At 44.5% G+C, this 26,019-nt stretch overlaps 4 protein-coding genes and 1 long non-coding RNA gene across 14 annotated transcripts; 2 read left to right on the forward strand and 3 right to left on the reverse strand.

The window, feature by feature from the left end:
* Positions 1-666: 666 nt before the first annotated feature.
* Positions 667-19,875, reverse strand: LOC117138188 (RNA-binding protein fusilli). Of its 7 annotated transcripts, XM_033300093.1 has the most exons (13): positions 18,805-19,224; positions 15,258-15,549; positions 10,821-11,075; positions 8,967-9,243; positions 8,661-8,750; positions 8,543-8,597; positions 7,570-7,680; positions 7,166-7,436; positions 6,718-7,044; positions 6,478-6,624; positions 6,160-6,406; positions 1,833-2,071; positions 667-1,614 (listed from the first exon to the last, which is right to left on the reverse strand). In XM_033300093.1, the coding sequence occupies exons 2-13, from the start codon at positions 15,384-15,386 to the stop codon at positions 1,177-1,179; spliced, it is 2,586 nt and encodes an 861-aa protein (XP_033155984.1). In that variant the 5' UTR covers positions 15,387-15,549; positions 18,805-19,224; the 3' UTR covers positions 667-1,176. The 7 variants fall into 7 exon arrangements, with proteins under 7 accessions (XP_033155984.1, XP_033155982.1, XP_033155981.1 ...); XM_033300091.1 differs by having other exon boundaries at positions 6,478-7,044; XM_033300090.1 differs by lacking the exons at positions 667-1,614; positions 1,833-2,071 and having other exon boundaries at positions 2,648-6,406; positions 18,805-19,227.
* Positions 19,321-20,509, forward strand: LOC117138192. Its single transcript, XR_004459184.1, has 2 exons — positions 19,321-19,829; positions 19,892-20,509. It is a non-coding gene; the product is annotated as an uncharacterized LOC117138192 (long non-coding RNA).
* LOC117138190 (mannose-1-phosphate guanyltransferase alpha) lies at positions 20,319-22,135 on the reverse strand. 2 transcript variants are annotated; one of them, XM_033300096.1, is made up of 5 exons: positions 21,768-22,135; positions 21,006-21,708; positions 20,683-20,947; positions 20,490-20,630; positions 20,319-20,415 (listed from the first exon to the last, which is right to left on the reverse strand). In XM_033300096.1, exons 1-4 carry the CDS (start codon positions 22,013-22,015, stop codon positions 20,530-20,532), a joined length of 1,317 nt encoding a protein of 438 aa, XP_033155987.1. In that variant the 5' UTR covers positions 22,016-22,135; the 3' UTR covers positions 20,319-20,415; positions 20,490-20,529. The 2 variants fall into 2 exon arrangements, with proteins under 2 accessions (XP_033155987.1, XP_033155986.1); XM_033300095.1 differs by lacking the exon at positions 20,319-20,415 and having other exon boundaries at positions 20,417-20,630.
* A 489-nt stretch (positions 22,136-22,624) lies between these two features.
* Positions 22,625-23,276, reverse strand: LOC117138191 (V-type proton ATPase subunit F 1). Its single transcript, XM_033300097.1, has one exon. It carries the CDS (start codon positions 23,182-23,184, stop codon positions 22,810-22,812), a length of 375 nt encoding a protein of 124 aa, XP_033155988.1. The 5' UTR covers positions 23,185-23,276; the 3' UTR covers positions 22,625-22,809.
* Positions 23,277-23,571: 295 nt separating this feature from the next.
* Positions 23,572-25,722, forward strand: LOC117137802 (serine protease 53). 3 transcript variants are annotated; one of them, XM_033299475.1, is made up of 6 exons: positions 23,572-23,740; positions 23,808-24,120; positions 24,181-24,917; positions 24,973-25,018; positions 25,092-25,222; positions 25,289-25,722. In XM_033299475.1, the coding sequence occupies exons 2-6, from the start codon at positions 23,846-23,848 to the stop codon at positions 25,678-25,680; spliced, it is 1,581 nt and encodes a 526-aa protein (XP_033155366.1). In that variant the 5' UTR covers positions 23,572-23,740; positions 23,808-23,845; the 3' UTR covers positions 25,681-25,722. The 3 variants fall into 3 exon arrangements, with proteins under 3 accessions (XP_033155366.1, XP_033155367.1, XP_033155365.1); XM_033299476.1 differs by having other exon boundaries at positions 23,811-24,120; XM_033299474.1 differs by having other exon boundaries at positions 23,572-24,120.
* The last annotated feature ends 297 nt before the right edge of the window (positions 25,723-26,019 follow it).

A 26,019-nucleotide genomic window follows, 5' to 3' on the forward strand; every position in this document is an offset into this window, starting at 1 on the left:
CATTTACTTCTCTCACTTCGCAGGCCAACTTGTCAACGGAGCGGCACGCCTAATGTCCTTTTGATAGGCCCGCTGGCCGCTGCAGGAAGCGGCGACTGGCAAGGGAGGAAGTGGTGTCCACTGCAGCGGCGCCAGCGCTTGATAAATTATCATGTGAGCGGAGAGCAGGAAAACGGAGGGTCAGGAACCGGAGGAAGTGCCAGGATGCGGCTGGCAGCTGCAGCAAATGATGCTGCATAGAACTAACCCGTTCACCTGCGATGATTTTTAATCTATTTTAAATGTGATACGAGACCATGGTAATGGTACGGTGCGACCGGATGATGGTTCACAACGACCGTGTCCTTTAAACGGGTCGGTGGGACTTTCGTCCGTTTGTAACGCCATTTGTCAACGATTTATCAGTGTCCGTTTCGAGAATTATTTATGATGCCGTCTTGCACCTGCCGTCCATCGATAGTGGCATTAATTGATTCGTAATTGCATCCTGTTCCGGAATTAATGTTAAGCCGCTAACCCCAACGCTGTTAATCTATATAGCACGACTATGCATTTCAAATAAAATTTATTTGTATATATTTAATTTAAACAAACGATAATATCTTTTCATTGCGAATGGGCTAACAAACAAAACAGATTGCAAAGGGGGACGTTTGTTTTCTGATGTTTTTTATGTTTTTTGGTTTCTTTTTTTTTTTGTTGTTGTTTTCTGGGAGTGCACAAGGATAATAACAATATTTGATGGTGTAGCCTACGGATAAAAACATGGAAAATCGCTGACTTCGATAACATTAACATGCGTTTACAAATAGATAATTGTATAAATAATTTTACTATTGACTAGGGATAAATTTGTCGTATTTGCTTCGATTCTTTGCTAATTGGCTAATGTGTATATTTGGATAGAATGCAATGCAGCAGCGGAATAAATATAACATCGAATGAGTTGCACTGGGCAGCCTAACTACTTAGCACTAGCGGATTATCTGATATAGAAATTCATGAGGCGGCGGCGAGATTCCATTGCTTTGCTCGTCCCGTTTGTTTCGCCGCCATCGAAACTCACCACGCAGGTATGAGACTCGGCTAGAGTGTGGGGCGTGTGGTTCTAAACTAGACTAACAGATAGGTTTCTTCGATTGGCAAGAAAAAAAGCTCGGCTTTTCGTTCGCTTCTCTACGAGATGTATAGTTCCACGCAGGAGTTGCTCACAAGGGGCGTGGCAGCTGCCCCCGTCGAACCCTGACTGCCCGTCTTCAGCGGGGGCGCAGCGGCTGTTGTGGGTGTGGCATGGTTCGTGTCTATGCTGAGCAGCGTTTGTGATGCAGAGGTCTCTTGAGGCGTCGATGGAGTGTCCTTTGCTCCTGTGGATGTGGCACCCTCCGTCCTCCCATTCACAGCGATCGATGGCATATGCGCTGGCAGCGCCTGACCGGCCAACTTAACGGAACTGGAGTTGGGACTTCCGCTTCCGGTCGAAGAGGGCGAAAACTGCTTGGGCGGCACGAAGGAGACGGCCGCTTTGGTGGGCGTGAGTATCAGGCCAGTACTTGTGTTCGGAATGGACACGTTGGGCGGCGAAAGAGGCGACGGTGGAAAGAAGTCCAGCGGATACTACAACATACAGAAATAAGTTAACATTTTAATGTTCGTTTTAAAAATAATTACTGGGCTTTAAGCCACACTTATCTAAATACATTTAATTTCTGTAAAATTCCGTGAAGGGGAAGGTTCTCTTTGCTTCTTTAATTTATAATACAATTTTCTATATCTAGAGGCGCAAATTTGTCAGCTTATCAGGGAGTGTTACTCTTGGGGCGTGTGGCTCTTACCATGGCTTGCGAGGGCGAGTGCGCCCCCGGCTGGCTGTAGTACGTGGTGGGCGAGACAGGCGGACTCGGGTACGGCCAGTAGACGAGCGGCGGCGGGTAAAAGGCGGACGCCGGATGGTGGTGCGGATGATGGTGCGATCGGGGCGTGGCCAGCAGGGGCGTGTGCGGCGGCGGTGGAGGCGGGGCCGCTCCGTAGGCCGGAAAGGGACCGCCAAAGTGGGCGCCTAGCACGGTGGCACCTAATTGAAAATAAATAAAGAGTATTATTCCGCTGAAGTGTTCATCCAGTGAAGGGGTTCCTAAACAGAACAGGGTCGGGTTTCACTCTGGGAACTCTTGGGTAATAAGTGTTGTGAGTATGGCATTTGCTTGTTGAAGGGTAAGGACGAGGGTCAGCAGACATATACAAGATATACAGGTATATATGCGTGGGTTTACTGGTGTACATCAGCCGAACATCTCAGCTTCTGCAGCTTTACTTATGCGGATAATTTAGCCACTCACTTTCTTGGCTTGTGGTTCAACCTCACGTTTTAGTTGTTACTAGGTTAATTAGTGATCTTATCTCCGTAATTAATTGGCCAGTTAGTTTAGTGGATTAGTAGGGGCAAAATTGTATTCAAATCACTCACCGTTTAGACATTGCAAATGGTAGGAGAGACATATATAGTTGGTATTTTGGAACGAGTATCTTACCACCTCACCCAGAGACCATGAAACAGTTGCGCACAAGTACGAGTACAAATTTTGAACAGGTTTGGCCGATTGTTTTGGAAATTTTAATTTTTTTTCTGTTTAGCTTTTTTTTTATTTTGGTTTGATGTTTCGTTCAATTTTTTTGTTTAATCCAAGCACCAGGCCCTCGCAGGCCGTAATTGATTATATAGTATGCGCCCGAAGGAACAAACTGCGTCGAGTTACATACAGGATGCGACTATGACTAGTACGATGTACGATGGACATTCCACTTAGAGTTACGATAGTATTTATGTGGCTAGAACAGTGACGGAAACAAAAACCAAACAAACTCCAAATGCCGATTCCGGATATCCACTCCCAGCGTTTTGGCCCTTGGACGAGGCGCTGAAATCGCGATCGAGTGTAAAGCTTAGCCCAAGCCCTATATCCCAGTTACATGTACATAAAGGTGTGTGAATGGAGGAAGAGTGTGCGGGTAAGGAAAAGGGATAGGGATCTTGGCGGGACGGGTTCTCTTCTCGGTTTTGGGGGCATCAGTGTTAGTAAGGTATTTAACCCAATATGATCTTGTATTGCTTATTAGTAGGTCTAGGAATAATCCTCTACTCATCAGGCAACACACAAAGGAGCGAAAGGGATGGTGGACAGTGTGTGAGAGAGAGAGATAGAGAGAGAGAGCGGGCTTAGTTTAGGCGGTATGTCGTATTTTATTGATGTAAAAAATTAATCAAAGATTGTTCACTAACATCTAGTGGTAAAAAAGAATGGAATATCAAAAATCGTAAAATTTCCAAAAAACATTAAAACTGCTGTGCGTACAAACTAGTTAAGTAGATACAATTGATTATGTGTTGTTTCTTTAAAGTGGCCGTTTAACCCGCTCGGAAGCCACTCGATTGCCATTCTACGTAAGACTAAAGGTTAAATTAGGCTAAGGATTAGGCCAGGCGCAGACTATCTTTCCCATGCCTTTCCCTCGCTAAGCTCGATCTTCCCAAGCCGAGCGAAACTTAGTGTTAGACGCAGCAGGAGAAGAGAGAGGTGGATATATGGATTTTTGTTTTGGGGGATTCGGTAGGTTTGGGGAATTCGGAATCCGAAAGACACTGACAAAAGCTCCTGTTTGTGTAAGAATTGTGCAAAATGCTCATTAACTGAATTCCTATCCTAACTCAAGAGATGTTCCTTATCATATATTGCAGAGTTCTAAATACCTAGTGAGCTACGCCGAATTGTATATTCTAATTTTGTTGACTTCTCATTATCATATCGTTTTGAAATAATTACTTCTCAAGAGTTAAGACAGTCTTAAAGCTAACGAGCAGTTTGCAGGATTGTAAGCCCGAGTCACCAGTAACCAGTTATCAGTTATCCGATTATGTAGACTAGTCACACTATATATGTATATAGACACTAAAGCGCCCCAACTTACAACAAGCTTTAGACTATAGATCTAGCTGATCCCGACTAAATTAGTGATGACAGAGAACACACAAACAGTGAGAGGTATTGATATCAAGAGGTAGAGAGTGATATATAGTAGAGAGAACTATCCCATTTGCGACTAACACCAGTTACGCACACTTAAGAGCTACACCATAGATCTAGGCACTATGTATTTATAGGGTGTACGATATTGCAAGTCAGACGATGAGATTATTAATAATTGATTGTTAGCTGCCATGGAGAGACACGGGAAAAGATCGCCGGTAGAATTAAAATGCAATCCCATTTCACAAATCGCACAAACTTAAGGCTAGCGTGTATAAATGTAGGTATATAAATATGTATAAGTCGATAGGCACACAACTCCACCCATCGATGGTTATTCCAAATCGTTTGTCTAAGAAAACAGGGTTTCGTGATATTCGCTTTACTCGTGATAGCCCGTAAACAGTTGCGGGTTTTGATTTTCGTCTCAAATTTAGTTGTAATTTGCGCTTGAGCCAACACCTGACGTGGTTCACGGAGGGAGGGGATCTGATGGAGGGCGCCGAGTGGCTATATTATAAACAGGATTACAAAGGGTAAACACTAAAATTAGATTGCACTAAATGAGCTTGGTGGCCACCGAGCCACCCATAAGAACTCCCTGCCCCATTGAACCACGTTAGCCTCTGTTGATTGCCCTCGAATAGGGGGACAGTCGAGGAGATATATATTCTCAAGATATATACTTTCTCCTCCTGCCCCTAAAAAACACGCGCGCACGCACACACACACCAAGCATATATCGAAATAAACAAATAAAAGTTCATTGTTATGGAATGCTTAATAGAACACTAGTGATCAGGATACCTTGATCATTTTTGAAATGCCCTCTGTTAGCTGGTGTACTTATGCATGTATGGGTGAGCAGTGCTTTCTGGTGTGTGTGCGTGTGTGTGTGTGTGAGTGCCCGCGTGTGTGTCTCGTTGTATATTAATTATAGTAAGTATGATTCGCTTAGACCATAGACAAGTATGCTTAGGCTACTACGAGTACTCCATACAAGAAAAGTACTTAAGTCTACAATCCAAATCGGTAATTATTAAGCTCTAGAGAATGCCTGGTATGCGTTGTGTGTGAGTGTGGCCATGATGATACATGATATAGTTATGTGTGCGCCTTAATGTAGGTATTATATGAACGCCCCACCCACTCGCGGAATGTGCCCGAAGTGCTGGAGTTGAAGCTCTTATTTCAGGGTAAAATGTTTCATTTGCTTTGACGGATCTAGGGTCTAGCTAGATCCCCGAATTATAGTACGAGTAAACACTGCTGGGCTGCCGGGTTAAGGCCCGCTTAGCAGCACTGGCCGCCGCTGCCGCTCCCGCTGGATCCTGCTGAAAGGCGTTCTCGTACGAGCGCTTCATCGATTGACCCAGCGAGGAGTTGCTGGCGGAAGGCGATGCTGCTCCGGCCGCTCCAGCAACTGTTGCTCCTGACGCCACGCCAACGCCCGATGCCGCCCCCGCAGCGGACATATAGCTAAGTGGAAATGGCGGCAAGTAGGCGGCCGAAGGCCGTTGCATGAGCACGAATTGCGGCTGACCTTGTTGCAACATGGCACTGGCATACAGTTGCTGTTGCTGCTGCTGCTGTTGCAGGTACAGCGGATGCTGTTGCAGCATTGCACTGGCATAGAGTTGTTGCTGCTGCTGCTGTTGTTGCTGCTGTTCAGCGGCCAAGGCAGCAGCTGCAGCCTGCTGTCGCACCAACAAACTTTGCTGGGCTATGAACTGAGCCTGTTGCTGGGCCAGCAGGGCGGGTGTGGAAGCTGCTGCAGCAGCCGCAGATCCTGGCGGCGGCAGAGAGAAAGGATTGAGGGCGTAGCCCTGAGGTGCCAAGGCCACTGCGGCATTTTGCAACGAGGCAGCGGAATGAGCAGCTGCGGCTGCCGACTGCTGGCCGGCCGACATGAAGGAGGCCAGGCCGGATGCGGAAGCGGCAGCCGAAAGACCCGGCAGCATAGCCGATGAGGCGGACAATCCGTGGTGGGCGGCAGCGGCTGCCGCTTGGGCATGGCCCGTGGCGTGCGCATGCGCATGAGAGTGCGGGTGAGTGTGTGTATGAGTGCCGCCCAGCGGCGACTGAGCGGTACCGGCGGCTACGGTCGTCGGCGACTGACCCGCCGAACTGAACATACCCGTAGTGGCGGCCAGCAGTGATTGCTGCTTGTGAGCGTGGCCAAGGTGAGGCGGCGGTGGTTGTGCCACCGGAGAGGCCAGACCTCCGTTTAGGACCATGTTCATGTCGTCCCCGGAACACTGGAACACCTCGATGTAGCGGTACTTCTTGCCGAACATCATATAATGGTGGTGCCTGCGCTGAGCACATAGACGCGCTGACTCCTCCAAGTCCATCTGGATAAAGGCCTCACCGCTTGGCTGGCCCTAAAATATCAAGAAGCAAAGGGATTTGGAAAATTAAATGTACTACATTCTATTCTATTAAGCCAACTAACCTGTGCATTGATAACCATATGGACACCTTGGTAAATGATGTGCTTTGCAAAGTCATCGAGGAAATGCAGAATGTGCTCGACCATCGCCTCGTAGGGCAGTCCGCGCAGTCGGATGCAGTTCTTGGTGGTGCCCGAGGTGATGAGGTGCTGTGTGGGGAGAGGGAGAGCGGGAGGTGGCACGGGGGGGCACAGGTTAGCGGGGCTGGCTCCGAGGCTGTGGCTGAGGCTGTGGGCACCCACCTGCGGCAGCAGCGGCAGCTGCATCGTGGGCAGTTGGGCAATCAGCGGCGGCTGGCTGTGCCCGCCGCCCGACTCATAGTTCTTGGGGTCCATCGACCGGTTGAGCACCTGCTGCACCTCGGCGGTCGTGGAACGGAATAGCTCAATGTACCGCTGCCCAATGGATTCACGGTGCCGGCCCAGCGCCTTGGGCGCATCCGTCTCGTTTGCGAATAGCACGAAGGCATCACCCGTGGCCCGTCCATCCGGCTTCTTAACGAACAGCACGCCCTCATTCCCGTCAAGAACGTGGCAGGGCGGAGTATCCCCAGTGGTGAAGAAGTCCAGCTGAAAGAGAAAATTATAAAAATTTGGATGAGTTTTAATAATTCTTCTATAAGCTGCATATGGATTTATCTCATCCAGTTGTGGAGTGACAATGAACTCCTTGACAACTGCCTGTACTTACCACTTGCTTGGCTGTGGCGTCGTAGGGCAATCCCCGCATGCGAATAATCACCTGGGCGCCCTTCGAAAGGAAGGCCTGCGCCTCATTGGAGGCTCCGCCAGCAATGGCTAGAAAATCCTCCCCCGATGCCCGGTACACCTCGATGTAGCGGGTGCCGATATGATGCTTGTGCCGCTTGAGCGCCATGTCGCGATGCTCCTGGCACACAAAGCGGATCAGAGCCTCGCCGTTACGACGACCGAGCGGAGAAAGACAGAGGGCCACGCCGCCTCTGGAATTCGAAGAAGGGGAGCGGTTAGCGGGTGGGTAAATGATAAAGTGGGTCGCTCGTAATCTCGACACGGCCGACCCCTGAACCGTCTTATCAATGGGTTGGCCTGGGCAATACACCACATATTACTCACTTGGCTACGTTGAGGCCGCGGAAGAACTTGGCAATGTCCTGGTCGCTGCTCTGCCAGGGTAATCCTCTGGCCCTCACGATGCAGTTACCGTCGACTTCGTCGTCTATGGAGCTGTGGAGGAAAATGGGAAAATCCGTAAGTATGGTGTTTTTGGAAAACCACCTCTCCCGAATCAGGGGGTTATGCAACACGTGTTTGGCCCTCCTCTTGGGCAAGGAGAAAAAGGCGTCGCAGTCACGTTCCGATGTGCAACCAAAGTTCTTGACGATTACCAAGTCGCATAAACATTTCTGCTGACTCTCCCGCAAACACACACTCGCACAAATAAAACAGAATGTCATGCATAAATGGGCCAAGCAAAAATACAAAAAAAATACAAGAAAATAAAACCCAACGAGCTGCGCGAACAAATAAAAAACATGAATAATCAGACTTGGCAAACTTGGACACAACAAGGAGTTTCAGAAAATGGCCATTCCGGGAAGGGGGTTACCTCTGTCGCTTGCTAATTGACACTTTTATAGTGATTGGACCCAAAAAAAACAGACCCCAATCTCTAGGAGCCGTCGTAGGTAGTTCAATATTTCCAGGCGATCTGGCGATAACAAGAGCCGTGCATTCACGTTGCCTCTGATCCGTTACGATGCCACCCGATACCACTCGATGCCATCGGCTGAGAACCGATCCCGTGGAAACACTATGACTATGTGGCTCTACGATCGAGCTCTTATCGTCTCCCAATCCAAACGAAGACTGACGAGAGCGACGCTCCCAGCTCGGATTTGTTGGGGCCTTCTTCCACTGTCGCAGTTTTCGAGTGATTTCTTGGTGGGCTTGGCGATCGTTTTGAGTTCTTTGAGTGAGTTATTTCCACTCGAAATAGTGCTTGGATCAGCTGAGAGGGGCTTGAGTCGACTTGGGTTTCGGGGAACCAGTTCAGACGAACCCAAAACACAAACTACTACAAACTCACCAAATTCCAGGTTCCAGTACCAGGTTGACCAATTCGTTTGCAGCAAATTTGTGACCTGTAAAAATAGCTCCAGTTAGTCAACAATTCGGAGAAAAGGTCCCAACTTTATATAGCTTACCTGCCTGGAGCAGCGTCTGGATCACAGTGACCATGTCGCGGGATTCGCGAATGTAAAAGTCGTTGTCCTCCACGGATGAAATATTGAGTTCTGTTGCGGGGAAAGTAATAAAAACTAATTAAAACCGTGTTCAGTTAAACAAACCCGGCAAATAGTAATTGTTTTATGAACACAGCTTAATTAAACGCATATTAACTGAATATGCATTCGGTAACAATTATTAAAGATTATGCAAACCAAGCATTTTGCATTTATGGAATTGTTTTTTTTTTTTTAAACAACTATTTCAAACCAATCGCAACTTACCTCCAAGCATCTCGGCAATGGACTGGGGCATGGGCAGCGTTGGCGCCTGGAGCATCTTCTTCACATCTTTGACGGGAACGAGGGCGCGGGCAAGGTCGCCGGACTTGTAGCGCAGGAACTCCTTGCGCAGATCGCTGAAGCGGTTGTAGTACGCCGGCAGCTCCACATCCTTGGCACTGGCCTCCCGATGGAGGCACTGCCTCAGGGGCAGCTGGCCGTCTGTGACCAGCTTGATCTCCGTATCGTGGAGCGACAGAGATCGCAGATAGGCATCGAACTGCAGGGTGGAGTCGCGGGAGATACACATTTAGTTACCAATTGCAATTAGCACGTCTCGTAAAGACAGACGATGGAAAAGAGGGTGTGGGCCAAAGGTTAATAATAGCATTTGGAAAAATACCCCAAACATTCCACTGGCCCGAGGAGAAAAGTAGTTACTTCGGGTCACTGATAGTGCCACATTCCCCAGATTCGCCCCAATGCCAATGGCTTAAACCCGTTTGCTGGCCGGCAATTATGGCCAATTAAGTGAACAGTTTTCAGCCATGTCATGGTGAGTAAATATAACACGCGGCTTAATGTCGCATTACCAGCTCGAAATCGCGACAGAGCAAGGAGTGTAATCCAGATGACATCACTAATCTTGAGCCACCACCCTGCGCCGTACGAGTGCAGCTTTATCTCCGGGCAATGGCTTTATTGGCCCTATTGACTTGGCCAATTAGCATGCCAGACTTGTGCCGGTTTCCCTGTGCGTCACGCGCCAATCTCGCCAGGGAACAAAGGTTCCCAGATGCACTTTTAAGCCAAGCTAAGTAATTGCCTTGACCAATGGAATATCACACAGAGAAGATTATATGGATGTATTAAATCTAAGCTTTGCTAACTAAATGTTAAAGATTAACAGCAGCATTTTGAGCTTACAATAATATCCAGATCTATATGAAACAATCATTTATAACTCATAAACGATCAATAATCACCCACATTAAACTGCCTTCGTCCAAATTATATGTTGTGCTTAATGTTTGTACTAGATGTACAACTCTTAACTGATTAGTCAAGGTTAAAAGGGCATCAAATGTTTGAAGTAGTTAAAATTGGTGATGAATCCAACATATCAAAAAAAAACTTCCCCATTCATATCGAGATCTTCTATCTGCATCAGCAGCCAACAATGTGTGTCGCATTTGTTTGCAGAGCGCCAGAGCTAAAAGTGGAACCGGGGGCTTGCCTGGAGTGTTTGTGTTATCAGTGGGTCAGATAAGCGCTCGAGGGGCGGGGGGCTGGCGTTGGCAATGGGTGTGGAATCTGTGCTGGGGCAAAGTGCGCGGGAAACTCGACCAATCACCATGACTCCCTCGGTTCAGAACTAGATCATCGATATTGGCTTATCGGAAGTCGTTCTATGTGTGCAGCTCTAATGTCATTCATCTTTTCGAATTGGTAATTTATAGCTTGAATACTTTATAACTATAAATCTTAAGAACACAGTTTATACTTCAATCCATTCACTGTACTTTAATATTCTCTTTGAATATAACAAAAATTTCCACTGTGTATCTGATTGTATATACCAGCACGGGTAATCCGATGCCCATTGATAAGGGTCCACGCAACAGGCCTCATAAAACTAGGGGCAAGGACCAAGAACGTTCCCCTCTCTTTCGAGAGAGTGAGCGTTCCATAAATAGACCCATCCGCATACCACCCAAAAACATGTGCATTCGCTGGTGGCATAGTGCAGGGTAATCTTATCGTAATCAGCTGATAACCATCTTGAATCGAAACGAACCAAAACAACCCGAACAACGTGCTCTGATTACCGCACGGATCAGATTGGATTATACGCACCTCTTCGATGGCCTCGCTCAAAGGTTTGCCAGCCGCCTGGGCCTCAGCAATGGGTAGAATCAGCTCGGATCCGTTCTCCAGGCTGCTTCCGTTGCCACTGGTGCTACCACTGCCATTATTGGCATCCCCGATCGCCAGGGGCGGGGAGCTGGCCGTGTTGTTGGTGACACTCGAGTTGTCCGAGGAGCCCGAGATGGTGCGATCTTTGATGAAGTAGCCATCTGGCCGCACGAGTATTTGTTTGGTGCCCACGATCTGAAAATGAGAATATGGATGGGGAGATGTAGTCATTAGTTTACCTTGACAATGATAAGTGTCGGTAATAATGATAGGGGCAGTACAAGGCATAGTCTGGAAATACCCTTTCAAAGAGTACACGCGGCTTTCGAGTTTGCTAAATCACAAGTCTAAGTAACAATCTTACATAACATTATTTATATTGAGGTCAAGTTTATGCCATTCTTAGAATGAAATCACTTTAAAAACATTTAAAAACTACCTAAGAGCTGAAGAAAACATTTCAAAAATCGGAAAAACAGTAAGCATGACTATACCCAGTCTTATCACCTGGCACAGAAACCGCTCTTGACCGAGTCAACTTTTGCTATCACTACCATCCGATAGTGGAGTACACCTGCAACTTAGACCGCAAAATCGTTCTGGTTCCTGCTGGGAAATTCTTTCCTAGGAGTCTTTCCGGAAACCTTCAATCTTTCGGAACCCAGAAGCCGCAATCCCAATTTCAATTCCAAGGGAACAAAGAATGGTGCTTGCGTCAGCGGATATGCAAAGAAGTTACGATCCGATTCCAAATCGGGGTTCTCTGCAGGTAGTTGGTCGCTATGCAAATCTATTAGGCCTTAGGAAGAAAACTAAAAAAAAAAACCATAGCGATTTTCTTTGTTTTCCGATTTCTGTTGGCGTCCAAAATCGATTTACATAGGCTTTGAATGTGAGAACAATACTGGAATTGGAGGTTTAAAGTAAAAAAAAAAAAGAACGAGGGGTATTATGGCAGTACGGCAGTCCGAAGAAAATGAAAAATGCATGAGTTGTGGTCATGTTATATTCAACGGACAAGAGAGTGGGGGTTAAGAGCACCCCTAATTATGCCAGCGTGGGGATCTCAATATATCCGAAGAGAGGGTATACACATATATGTATGTATATATATATATATTTGAGAATTTCCATTAACCCACTGATTTCAGCTCAATAGAAACGCCGATTAATTAAAGTTCAGCCAACTAAGAGTTCTAATTGGTTCAAGAGATTAAGAGCTAGCCCACCTAGCGCCCGTCTAGCCCCTCGGCACTCGATTTAGACGGCTTTTTGCAGTTTGTTTTCGAATGTTAATTAACTTTAATTGTTGCCATACGAGTCATAACTAGCCTGCAATTAACATGCCAATTACTCCATCTGTATATGTAAGCCAGCGAGTGTGCGAGTGTTTCTATATTAAATCAAGGAAATTGCTCCCCAGCAAGAAATCTATAACAGTGAAAATCAATTTCAGACCGAGCTGACATGAAAATGGATCAACTGAGACGGAAAACGATGTTTCCGTTTGGAAAAGTCGTCTGCCTCTGCTCGTGCAGGCAGCACACTCACTAAATTCTCTTATCACGTTTCACGAGCCATCGCTATAATCAAAACGATCCGATTTGACAGTCTGGTCGTTCGCCCCCCCAGCTGTCCAAAAAAAGAAGACCCAACCGTACCTCCTCCATTAGGCAGGCAAATGACAGTCAGAATCGGTCAGCATATTGGCAATTATTATTATAGTTCGATGTCTACTTGTATGGCAGAAGGCCTTCAAATGCGATTTCGATTTCAATTGCTGTCAGTGGAATCACGACGCAAGGTACTAAATCGGGCTCATAATGAGTCAAATCTAATACTGTAATTAGTTTTGTTAATAGCAGCGGATCTGTCGAAATTTCAACTTTCAGTAGTAACTTTTACCAATAAATATAATATAGAGTTGCTTTTATTGCTCAATAAATGGCATATTTAACTTAATTCAGATGATCGCATCTCCTATTTCCAAACACGCGTTTGTCTGCTGACCTGTCTGTTAATTTAATACATAAATTCAAGTTTAAGACTTGGTAATCAACATATTTAATAATCGTTTAAATAATACAAATAGTGACATTACTATAATATTGGCACTTTCCAAAACTTGGGATCTTTACCGTTTGAGCATTTTGTGACTTCGATATATTAGCATATATTTCGCAGACTAAATTTCGTATTCAGATATGCGACGACATTTATAATATATTTTATATAAAAGTCTGGTCTATACGGGTATTCCTCATTAGAGGGGTCTGAATCTAGTCGAGGAATAGCGGAGAAAGGGAAGGATTTTGGAGAAATTCGAGCGTCTGCCGGTGACCCCGTGACCTGGCCAAAAATAGCAAGAGAAAAGCGATACAATATTACCAATAATCTCTGCGGCGGGGACTCACCGCGAAGACGATTAACATAAAAATTGGCCCCACAGCCGAAACGTTTTGCGAAAGCCACTTAGCTGGAAGCCAGAGTTTAAGCTCTGGTAATTAATTCATAATATTTTGGCAGCCGAACGCAGACAGAAGCTAACTGCTCTGACAGCGGGTCAGGGCCTTGGATGGTTGGGTTTAAGATCTCGCACAGAAATGGAAGCGTTCGTAATTGCGGACCCTCAATGTCGCCATTAAATGCCACTTAAGATCATCGCGGAGGTGGGCTAGAGGGCAGTCAGTCAGTCAGTCAGTCAGTCAGGCAGGCAGGACGGGCTGGGAGTAGCTGGCTGTACTTACTAAAATGTTGCGTGCTCGTCATAAAATCGCGACAATGTCAGGCAAACATCTCGAATACCCCCGGCCAGCGCCAGCAAATAGCCTCAAGAGCCCCGACCCGAAGGTACACACAGACCCATCTCTAATGGCCGGCAATTTCCTTCATCAGTTCTAGTCGGTGCGAAAACAACGTCCACTATATACGTACATATGCATCTAAGTATATGAGCAATGCCTTCCAGATGCGGTGCCTCTGAACACGCAGCCTCCGCCGGAATCGAAGCGCCTACGTAACCCCCAGATACTAGACGATACTAGACGGGGATACGATACAATCCGATACGGGTTTTTGTGTGCACTCGAGATTGTCAAGCATTGGGCAAATAAAATTGCGTATTGAAAGCGACATTATAAGACGAAATGCATCGAATTGGGTAAATCGAATAACGAGTCAATGCAACCGATAATGGGAGGAATAATTTATTCCAAAACGTTTACAGCAAATGAATGATCACGATAGACTTAACACGAGAACGTGTTTAAAATCATCTAAAATATTTCGAAAACATTAAGTTACTGTTTTGTAAAATATCTTTTAAAGTATTGCCATACTGCAGCAGCATTACATAATTTTCAATTTAAAAAACTTCTGTGTGCTTTCTTGGAAAAACTCACTTTGCCGGTTGACAAATAAATTTTAATGGCAGGCGATAGTTTGTCGCGGGAATTTCGTAATGCCATAGAGCGCAGCTCCGTTGAGGGCTTCAGACGAGACTGCAAATCTCGGTTGTTGGCCTGCCCTTAGCCACCTCGGATGTTTAAAGATTTTTTCCAAACAATTAGTGTCAATCGCTTGGCAAACTCAAAATATGCAAATACCCATATACAATGTGCAGGCCTCTCAGTTTCCCACTTGGTATAGGGATCTCCCCGAAAAAAAAAAAATAAACACTTATAAGCATGACACGTGAAGCTGAGAAAATCTACGAAGTGACAGTGTTAGGAAGTGTCAATCTCAACATTATTTTAAATTAGTGTGTTTAAGTTTAAGAATCATGCAAATCTATAGAGGCTAATGCTTGTCACCATAATAATAAAACGATATTCCATTTAATATGTTTCTGTTGTAGCATTCAAACTCATTAAACTGTCTTGGAATGCATAAACATAAGAAATTCCAAAAGCCTTAAAGTATCTGTCAGTTATCATATTTGTATCTTTATCTTGTTGAGAGTGTTCCATAATGGCTTGCCCCATTTTGACCCTCGCTGAGCATCCCGAACATTTGGCGAATCAAAATCGAGAGCTGTAACATAAGCGATCGCCGCTCCACACAGTTGAAAGTGCAGCGCGTATTTCTCTCTGTGTGTGAGTGCGGTCTGTTATCGCCACAGCATTCATTAATTAAAGAGTAGATGAGAGCTGAGCGGTTCGACAAAATGGTGGTCAGTGGGCGGCGCCAGATGAGCTTTCCCCATATACAGATGAGGCATACTCACTGCCCCCTAGTAATAATAATAGACCGTTACTTAAACTGAGCAATTACATGTTGATCTTAACTTATAGTAATTAAAAAATGAGATTACATCGCTATTAAGACCAGTAAATTGATTTAAATCCAGTTGAAAACTCAAATTTGAAGTTAACTCACCTGTCCAGTTGACACCTCTAAGAGGACAAAGACCAGCAATATGATCTCCTTCTCGTCCGATCCCAGGCCTGCTCCATTCTGGCCACAGGTCGCAATGTACAGTGAAACAACGTGCTCGGGAACCTGCATTTTGTCAATCTCTTCCTGTGATGATCGATGTGACTGAGGAAGTTGTCGCTAGATCTAGATCCCTTGATTAAATCTATTGCTAGAGTTTATGCTCCTTGTGTTGAAGCCTAAGGACTAGCTTTGGATGATCTGCATTTCAGGGCTGCACCGCCAGCGGTTGTGCCTGGAAATAAAAGAAAATAGTGGGGGATCAGTGATTACGCCATCCATATGGAAAACGGAAAACTGCAAAAAACTGCACACTTGGACTTTGGGCTGCATATTAAGCAAGCACTAATTACGAGTGCGTTCAAGAAATGTCAAACAAAGCGAATCGGTTTGTGGCAGAGTCAAAGTTTGCCAAAGTAAAACCACTATAAAGATAGACTATACTATATGTGTACTGTGTGTGCTTGCACTAAAAAATCGAAAAGAAAGCCAAAGTCCGGTGATTTGAGCGAGACTTGGCAAAACGCTTGACATCGCGACACTTTGCATATGCAATCCATTGTCCGTCTGTCTGTCCATCCGTCCGTTTGTCCCTCCGTCCGTCACTTAACCCACGTGACGTTGCCAGTTTTCCCGTCGCGTTGCCGCTTTTTAGCTGCATTTGTAATTGGCTCGAGCAATGGAGCTTCTAAGACCGTTGACGTCAAAGGGGTCAAATTGAAATTAAAGTATTAACCCGGGGACTGGCGATTTGAAATTTAATTTCGCCCCGCCAGGCTGAAAGCGAAATGGCAGACGGAGAACGTACGAGAAATTACAGTGCAATTTAATGAGCATTTTTAATGTGAAAAGTGTTACTCTTAATGAAAACACAAGACCCTCAGAGTTCAAACAAAAATGGCGTTCGTGGGTTAATCGGGCGCGCAGGCGCAAGTCGCTCACTGTTCGCTTGTAGTTGTCATGACTGCTCTTTGCCGTAATTAAAATTTCAAATAATTCATACGTGCAAAAAGGCCAGCCTGTCGTAATTGAGCCACTTTAAGTGCTCCTCGTGTCGGATCTGATCAGATCGAAAGGGAAGCTGGCTTACAGTCTAACCTCGTCACATTGAACCATAGTTTTAACGCCAAAATACCAAAAAATGTTTGAACAAAGTTTTCTTTTTAATGTCATATTATAAATGTTCTAAAAAAAAGTCTCTTTCTAGTCTAATGTTTCAAAATTTAATTAAACAGATATACCCACTTATAAAGTTCCGAGCTAACAGCAGCGTTATGGGAATATAAAAAGAATTTCAAATTTCTAGAACGAAATTAAGTGTTGTACTTATATAAGTTGGACTGTAGCATAATGCCCTGCTTTTATGGTCTACACTTGAAACTCTTCTCGTTCGAGGGGCTTTATCATCTCGAAGAGCGACCGTGTGGTAATGAGGGATTGCGGTTATAATCTTGCGTCTTGTGCAATTTATGACGTTTGCTTTTGATGGGTTTTAAACGTTTAACGTTTTTGCATCTTGCACCGCCCTTTGGTTCGTTTTTTTTTCCGTTAGCAGAAAGTCATCATCAATACAGGTTCCCACGATTTCTTACTCCCCAAAAGAACTGCCTCGGCTTCCATAACCAAAATGCCTAAACTGGTTCGTAAGTTTCTTGATTTTGACACTTTTGGCGACCTCCGGGGTTAGTTAAACCGAAAAGCTGCGTTTACTATTGCCTTAAAGTGCCCTATTTCCTGTTCAGAGACCTTAAGCCCTTACAGCCCATTAAAGCCTGTTGATTTACATCAACCTTTCGAGAGTGGTACATACAAACATATATCATGGGTTGTGGTCTTATGAGGGGCTTTATGCGCTTTTAATTGATTGCAATGGAAACTATGGAAAGATACGGTTATGCCAGAAAGGCAGACACGCATTGATAAGTTTCCCTTTCGTTGGTCACTCAATGGCAAGATGGAAATGGAAATGGAAAAGGTACTCTATTCGTTAATGAATGAATAACGGTAAGCGAGTCGCCCAATTAAGTAAAATAAAGAATGACCAAATAGACAATGGGAAAGCGTTGCGGCCGTCATTAAAAATAAGAAACGCCAAACACTGAATATCACAGTACAGTGGGATCTGCCTATCTTGGACTTGTAATTTTTGTATGTTATAAAATTTAAATAGATTTAAATCTCATATCAAAACAAGCATCTTAATGATGTCTCAATATGAATAAGAAGACCTCTTTCTGTTAACAGAATACCAATGTTAATCACACTCATATTTGAATATATTAAAAAATTTAGATTCTTGAGGGGTTTAACTGTTGTGAAAATCAATTTTCGTTTAATACACTGTGCTAAAGACAAAACCATCAAGCCGTTATTAAATTCGAATTAGTGACAGGCGCAGCAGGAGTGCAATAAAAAACTAATACCACAACAGCGGCAACAACTATTGCAATTAATGAATTGCTACCTGCCGATTGGTAAACCAGAAAGTGAGCAGATTTTCATTGTTGGCCGATTGTATTTGTTGTATTTCGGACTGGCTTATTAAATTATGAATTGCGCAAGTTTCTGTTTTACGATTTTTGTTTTATGCACTGTTCCCCGCTTGCAAATATGTTTTGTTGTTGTCGCTGGCGTGTGCCGTTAGTTGTTGTTGGAGCAACAGGAAATCTATGATTGCGCAAAAATTGCTGGCGAGAAATGCCAATTGCCAAAGTTATTCGCACAACAAAAAAGTCGTAGAAAAGCGCAGAGAAGAAACGAAGGAAAATGTTTTGGGCTCTCGCTCTATCTGGATTTTTATCTCGTCCCCTCTTTTAACTGGATCTCACGCCAGCAACAAGTGCAACTCTGAAATTGCTGCTGTTTTGTGATTCTGCAAATAAGAAAACAGATTCAGCACTAGGCGATCTTCAAATACGCTTTAGCAGGTGCATTTAAAATTCATACCGTTCTGGTTTTTTCCTAAGCAGCATGAGTATCAAATTGGGCTAGTATCTTATCTTGTCTGATTTTAATTACTAAGTAGGTATGTTTTCCAAAAATAAAACCAATCGGCTAGTGTTGTATCGGAATAAATGTCATTCTATTTAAATTTTCCATAATCATTTTAAAATTAATCCCTTATTTCTTGACAAACTTGTAGACTTCTCTAGTGCAGGGCATTCATAAACAAGTTGTGTTCTCTTTCTCTCAGCATCTTCGTTTTGGGCTCCGCTAACTGTAAATTTGTTTTCACTTTGTTTAGCGCATCGCCTACTATTGTTTTTGTTAATGTCGCTCATTCATTTTGGTATATTTAATAGATTATTCGATTAACGGCAACAACAAGTGGTTCTCAATCGGATATTTTTCCCTCTCTCTCCCTCGTCGACTGCGCTCTTTATCTCCCTCTCGCTCTTTTGATCTTTGTGGGATGCCACAGGTTGTTGGTAAATGATATCTACAGCTTCCTCTTGCTCGTCTTCCTCTGTTTCTTCGCTTTCTTACTCACTTTTTTCTCCCTCTCTCAGCGCGGCGACTTAACTGTTTTTACTGTTTTCTTGTTTTATGATTTTTTTTCCGTTCAACACGTTGTATTACATTGCACTTGTTGGCTTTTCACAAATTTTGGTTTTTATTGCACTTTCTTTTCTCTCGCACACAAACTCGAAAAGACCATATGTGTTACAGTTACATTTGATAAAACGCCAGCTATTTTTGTTTTGTGGCCTTTTGAATAGTTTACTATTTTAATTTGAAGCCAGCAAACAAGTATTTTCTTCTTCTTTTTGACCTGTTGCTTCCACCACTTTGTCTTGTTGTCTTTTTCTAGTTTTTGAATTGGTATGAGTGTGCGTGCAAACGTTTCGGTGTGTGTGTGTCGGATCTGTTTATTAACTTATTTAACCCGTCGCGCATCCGCTTGGCTTCAAGTTTGAAAAACAACTGATCGCCCCAGCAAAACGCAGGTAACCACGAAGGTAAATTAAGGTGAGCTGCGCTTACCTCTCTCTGTGTCGGTAGACAGAGAGCGAGAGAGCAGACCAAACAAGATTCCATCACGCACATACCAGCAAAAACAACAACATGACCAGGTATGAGTTTGCCAATAGGCCTTGCGGTAGTTGGCAACTCGGCGGAGAGAGTGAGACACAGAGAGCTCAAGGGAGAGAGTTACACAAACTCCGCCAATAAAGCTTGGCTTAAAGCAAAGAGCTAGTCTATTAGTTTCCCACGCTGCGCAAGACAGTTACGCTCAGTGAGCATGACCCGCGCTTTTCCTCTCTCTCTCTCTCTCTCTCTTGCTCACTCTCGCATAGAAGTTACCTGTGCTGCTCCACCAACACATTCGTCCTCCACCACACATACACACGTACACCTGCACACTGTTTGCTCTGCTCTTCTTCTTCCTTCTCCTCTTCATCGCTTGCTCAATTACCAACGGAGAACGGTGATTGCCCACGTAGAATAGACTGCTTACCTGGTTACCTTACCTTTTGGCCAGAATCATCATTTCCAGCTAGTGGCCATTATTTGGTAAGTATACTTAGTAGTAAATTTCACTGTTTTAGAAGCGGGTGATATACACAGATCTAAAGCAACAGGCGACGGCGACTAACTGGCTGACAACCGAGCAACGTAAACGCGTTTTGGTCAAAACGAATAAGAGCGCGAGCGAGAGAGAGAGTGGGAAAAGCATCGGGAGCGCACAGGTAAGGTATTGGTGTGCGTGGGCCGCTTATTTGAGGAGCAACCGTGTCACGACCCCCAACTACTTGCACTTATCGATATCAGAATGTAAACTCCCCCTTTAAAGGTGCAACATAAATACTTTACTAGAATAAAAGTTAACTTCCTTAAAAAAAAACAATATTTATGCTGTAATTCTTAATTACCTGTGTTTTTATTTAACAAAAATACCAATCACTACTACATTTTTTGATCTGAAAGATACCAGTTAATCCGCTAGTGGAAGTGCGAACGAGAATATACATCTACGAGTAACGGATATACCTAATTCGACAGAGTGTTTCCCGACTATCAGATATCCATCTTTCAAATAGTGTTAAGCCCAATCATAAAAACATGACAGAGCCGACTACCCAAGAAGTAGTTAAATTTGCTGCAGAGGAGAAGACACATTTAATAGGGAGTTTTTTGGAATATAGCACAATATAAACATATAAAATGACATACTGATAGGGACAAACAGCAAAGATAAAAAATAAAATCATCCTCACAAGATGATCTCGTTTTTGAAGCTGCGACTGAGCTCCTTGTGCGGCAGTACGATGCTGTTCAGCAGGATTTTCTCGGCGGGCACCTGTACGAAACAGCCTGAAATTGAAATTAGGATTCAAGAATGTCATCATTGACTCAAAACACCTACCCAGTATGGTGATCGAGGGGTTTAGCTTGCCCTCGTTGTTGAAAAGCGGTGGGTTTTCCATTTTGGCAAACGGTTTGTTGGGATCGGGATCACTGGGTGTGCCCTCGACTCGAGCCCAAGCTCCAATGGTGGAGCCCCTGCCCACGATCGCGTGCAGCACGAGCGTATGGTCCAGAATCTGTGCCTGCTCCAAAACAATCGATTCGCGAATGCGAACACCTGGTCCAATTGTCACTCCAGGTCCAATCGCCACATTGGGTCCCAGCTGGAACAGGACCTTTTTGTTAGAAGCACTCAAAAAAATAAGTTTGATCTAGACCAACCACTGCGCTGTGATGGACAGTGGCACTGAAATGCACATAGACGTCCGGATGCACTGTGCAGATCAAGCTGCCGTCGCCTTCTCCGTGTTTGGTCCCCACATTGGCCAATCTCTCGGGATGCGTTTTCTTGTACAGGCCTAGGTAATGACGATTTGCGTAGATTGCTGATCCAGCAGTCTTCAGCTGGGACCACCAGTTGGGCACTGGCATGGCAAAGAGTTTATCGGTTCCAGCCAGGGGCGTAAGCACCTCCTGTTCCCACTTGATGTGCCCCTGCTCTCGTCCATTTCCATTTCCGTTGCCATTGCAAAATGCCTGGCAGCTGTACTCCTGACCTCTCGAGTGAAAAATCTGTGCCAACACCGTGAATATATCCATGGAACAGACATACACCCCACAGTTGATAAAGGTGGACACATAGGAGCTGGGCTTTTCTACATAATGCGAAACAGCTCCGCTACTCCGATCGAAAACCAGACAGCCGTAGTGCAAGGATTGCTGACGTGTCGCCTCCGTGGACATGATAGTAACTAGAGCACTCGCCGGGCGCTTCTCGTGAAAGTCGCACAGTTCCTGAAGCGGAAAATCAGCGCAGACATCTCCGTTCAATACGAAGAAGGCTCTGGGATTACCAGCTCTAATCTGATCCCGGAAATGGTACATTCCGCCAGCAGTGCCCAGGGCAGTGAACTCCTGAAGGTACCTATTATAAGGGGTGTGTCAATTCAGAGTTTAAGATTCTTTCAAATCCCCTCTTCACACCTGATGTTGATGTTGCTGCTGCTGTACAGGGCCTGCATGTCGCCCACGAATCCCTCCATTTGGGTCTGCGGATAGTAGCCGATGATCAGGATCTCGCGGATATCGGGCAGCTGGGCGCAGGCCTCGATATGATGGGCGATTAGAGGTCGACCCGCCAGTGGAAAGAGCGGCTTGGGCGTGTCAAGCGAAAGGGGGCGAAAGCGGGTGCCCTTCTGGGGACCGCCGATCAGGATAACGGCCTTTAGCATGGTGTGCGTGCAGCGGTAAGATGACTAATGACGATCGATCAACTTGTGGCCAGGTTCTCAGAAAGATATCTTTTATGTTTACGTTGCCAGCTAGAAAATACCGTTCCACAACAGCTGATTGCGCTAACAGCCCTTGGAATAGCTGATAACAGACTTTACAGCACGCTGAACTTTTTGTTATCTGGTACATTTATACAAGGTATTCTTTAAAACAGCAACACCAAAACTTAAAAACAAAAACTCATTTAAAAATTTATCGAACATTTTAACAAGGCTAATCTTATTTCAAAATTTAATATCTAATTTGTTTTGATTTGGAAATTCTGGATACCGCTTTATTGTGTAGCAGTGTTAATCAAGTTTCTTATCTACCGGAAAAAAATGTATTCTGGCAAACTGATAAATAAAGAACCAATATGGGCATGCCATTTTAGACAATAAGACTTCTTACAAATATACCAAAAAGAGTTGTAAGAATGAAGACCACTTCAGTGGCTTAACATATTTTTAACTTAGCGAATGCGCACTGTATCTATGCTGGAAGACTGTTACCTGACATAGCTGGAAATACCTTTCGATGGAAAAACTCCAGATATCAGACTTCCAGTATTTGGTGTGGAACAATTTAATTTTAATCTATTTATACAACGAAAACCATTTAATAAATGTCTTTAAATACACGATAAGAACAAAAGCGAAGCACTGAATCTATGGATAGTTGTTTACAGGGTGTAAAGCAATACTCTGGCGGTTGCAGCAATACGAAACAGTGTCCTCGAGCAGAATTCGAGGAATTAGCGCACCAGATCCTCCGGATTGAACATGCCGCGGGCGCGACGCAGAATGGAGTCCTTGCTGGCGTCGTACGGATGGTCCTTGGAGGGAATCTCCAAAACAGCGGGCACGGGCGACGTATGGGCATCGATCACATGACGAATGAGCTCGGCGCAGTTCTGGTTGATCAGAATGATGTCGATATCGTCCCGCTTAAGGAAACGCTTGAAGCAGTCCTCCAGTTCGCTGACGGCCGTATTTTTGTCGACCACCATGAAGTTGGGATGGCGATTCTTGTTGATCTCGCCCACTCCGCCGAGCAGAAAGCCCACGCAGGTGTCCTCGTCGCCGATAACGCTGATCAGTTTTCCCTTAATTGCCGAGTGCAGAGCCATTTCGATTGGTTTTTTCTATTTTTTCTTACGAGCGATGTGGACAGCGAAATTAAAACCTGACTCTGGAAAATGTACGGGTCAGCTGGTTTCTATCACATGACACAGTTGCCGTTTACAGCACTGGAAGGCGCTTAACAGCACCGTATTTGGTATTTTTAGTAGGTGTTTTAGTGCCGCAGCGTAACGGTCTCTTCTGGAGGTGTGACCGTAAGACACAGTGTTCTTTGTGATTTTTAAACAAATGAAAATACCTATAATAAATTTATGATTTAATGTTTTTTTATTTGCTAATCGAGCGTAGTTATGTAAATAGTTTCAAATGTGTTTTACGACGAGTTTTTAAATAACTATCTATAAATAAATAAATATATATAATATTTAAATAATTATATATATATGTTCTGAAAATGGGCATCTACCAAAATTCTTCCCATAAACTTTGTTTCTCAACTTTCCAGTTGTTCAAAAAGGTCAAGGAAAGGCTTTGTTATCGAGTCTCAGTTAAGTTATTAAGCTCTGGAACACTTTTCGCACAATCCCGCTCTTTCTGATAAGGGTAAAAATATTAACAGGAAAATCATACTCATAGCTGATAAGCTCTTCTTAAAATTCACGACGCACAGCAGCTCACTTTCAGTGTGTTTAAAGATTTTCACTGGAAATGTGCAGAGCATGGCTTGTTTTATTCGCTTGGATGCTGACGGTGGGTCGAGGATCGGCCCGCCTTTTGGAGGAGGACTGCGGAGTTGCGGTGCAGGCAATACCAAAGATTGTAGGTGGAGTGGATGCGGGGGAACTGAAGAATCCGTGGATGGCCCTCATCAAAACCGAAGACAAATTCATCTGCGGAGGATCGCTGATTAATACCAAATTCGTCTTGACGGCCGCACATTGCATCTGCAACGATCGGGATTGCATTATAAAGAGCACTCAGCTGTAAGCACCTTGAATGGATAAACAATATAATATTATTGAATGATTAAATATGATGTGCAGCACAGTTACATTGGGTGTGTACCATCTCCTGGCGACGAGTGAAAGCGACTATTCCCACGAGACATACAACGTGGAGAGGGTCTACTTGCACGATTCCTTCGAGATAAAAACCCATAGCAATGACATAGCGCTGCTCAGGTTGCAAAGAAGCGTCGTTTACAAGCCACAAATCAAACCGATATGCATTTTATTGAACGCCCAACACAAGCCGCAAACGGATGCCATCCAGCAGTTCACTGCAGTCGGCTGGGGCCAAACGGACAGCGGGAAAAGCAGTAACAAGCTTCAAATGGTCCAGATCGACAAAATAGACAGGCAAACATGTAAGACATCGTATTGGTACGATTCGGACGACACAAAGTTCTGTGCCGGCACCTCGGACGGCAAAGATACCTGCGGAGGCGACTCCGGTGGACCCTTGTACACACAGATGTTCTTCGATGACATCAAGCGAGTAACACAGTTGGGAATCGTCAGCTCTGGCAGCACATATTGCAGAGTTTTCGGCGTTTACACCAACGTAATGGCCCATATTGACTTTATCGAGCGTGTTGTCCTGGATGCGGACATTGAGGTGGTGCTACCCCATATTGACCTACTGGATGCTGGATGTCTGGGCGACGGCAGGTTCCACAGCTGGGATAGAAGAGGTCCCGATGCGATCAGGTCCTTCGAATGGTTGGCTGAGGTCTACATGGACTCGTTTATGATCTCATACGGCGCACTTATTTCGAAAAGTTGGCATCTTTCCTATCCTCTTTCGAAAAGATTACTAATGTGTTTTCCTTGCAGCTTTCGTGGTGACAACGGCGCAGTTGATTCCCGAAAGTACGGCATTGTGAGTACTGTGATCCTTCAGCTGGAGAAGGATGATAAGTAATGTCAGTTCAATTGTATGTACATACTTCTAGAAAGGTTGAACTGGGACAAGGTGATGAGCACACCTACGCTGTCGCATCTGTCCACAAGCATCCCGAATTCGTTAGCCGGGGCCAAAACGACATAGCTCTGCTTGAACTGGGCCAAAAAGTGCAGTACACGGGTGAGTGTCTTCCAAAGGCCATACGATTAGCTTCATAATCATAATCTGTACATTTTATGCGGCTAGAATCGATTCGACCGATCTGCCTGCCCTCGCCAAGCAACGAAGCCGAGCAGCAGAAGTTCCGAAAGCGTGCTGCTGATCCCGGCCAGAATCTCATTGCCATTGGCTGGGGTACGCTGACTAACGTGGCGGTGCGGCGGACAAATGCTAGTGAGTGCTACCAGGAGGATCACCAGGAGATCGTAGAGCAACAGTTGTGCATTGAAAGCCCTGCTCCTCATCTCCTGCGCGTGGGCAGTGGCAGTCCGTTGGTAAACCCTCTAACCAACGGAAACCGGAAGGTATTCAGCCTGGTCGGACTGGCGAGTTTCGGCAGGATCGAGCCTTTCGCTCCAAATGTCTACACCAATGTTCTCGAACACTTGGAATGGATCGGGAAATTGGTTAAGGCGTAGAGAATCTTTCGAATAGTTTTCCATTACATATTTAAGTCGAAATATATTGAGTCCTGCGATATGAAAACCATTTTATTTGATAAAGTTAACCATAACATCAGAAACTTCATATATTGTTAACCCAATTAAAATTCCATTTCAACAAAAAGCATCAATAACAAAAAGTGTAAACGCTTTAAAAATTACTTAAATATTCAGAAATACTATTTTAGTAGTAGTAATTGTTAAATTAAAAAATAATATGAAGAACATATATATATTTTCATATATTGTAATTTCTTTTAAAATTCCATTAATAAACAATAATTTAAATTGCAATTTTTTTTACAAAATGATTTA

Source organism: Drosophila mauritiana, chromosome 2R, assembly GCF_004382145.1.
Source record: "Drosophila mauritiana strain mau12 chromosome 2R, ASM438214v1, whole genome shotgun sequence".
Taxonomy (NCBI): domain Eukaryota; kingdom Metazoa; phylum Arthropoda; class Insecta; order Diptera; family Drosophilidae; genus Drosophila; species Drosophila mauritiana.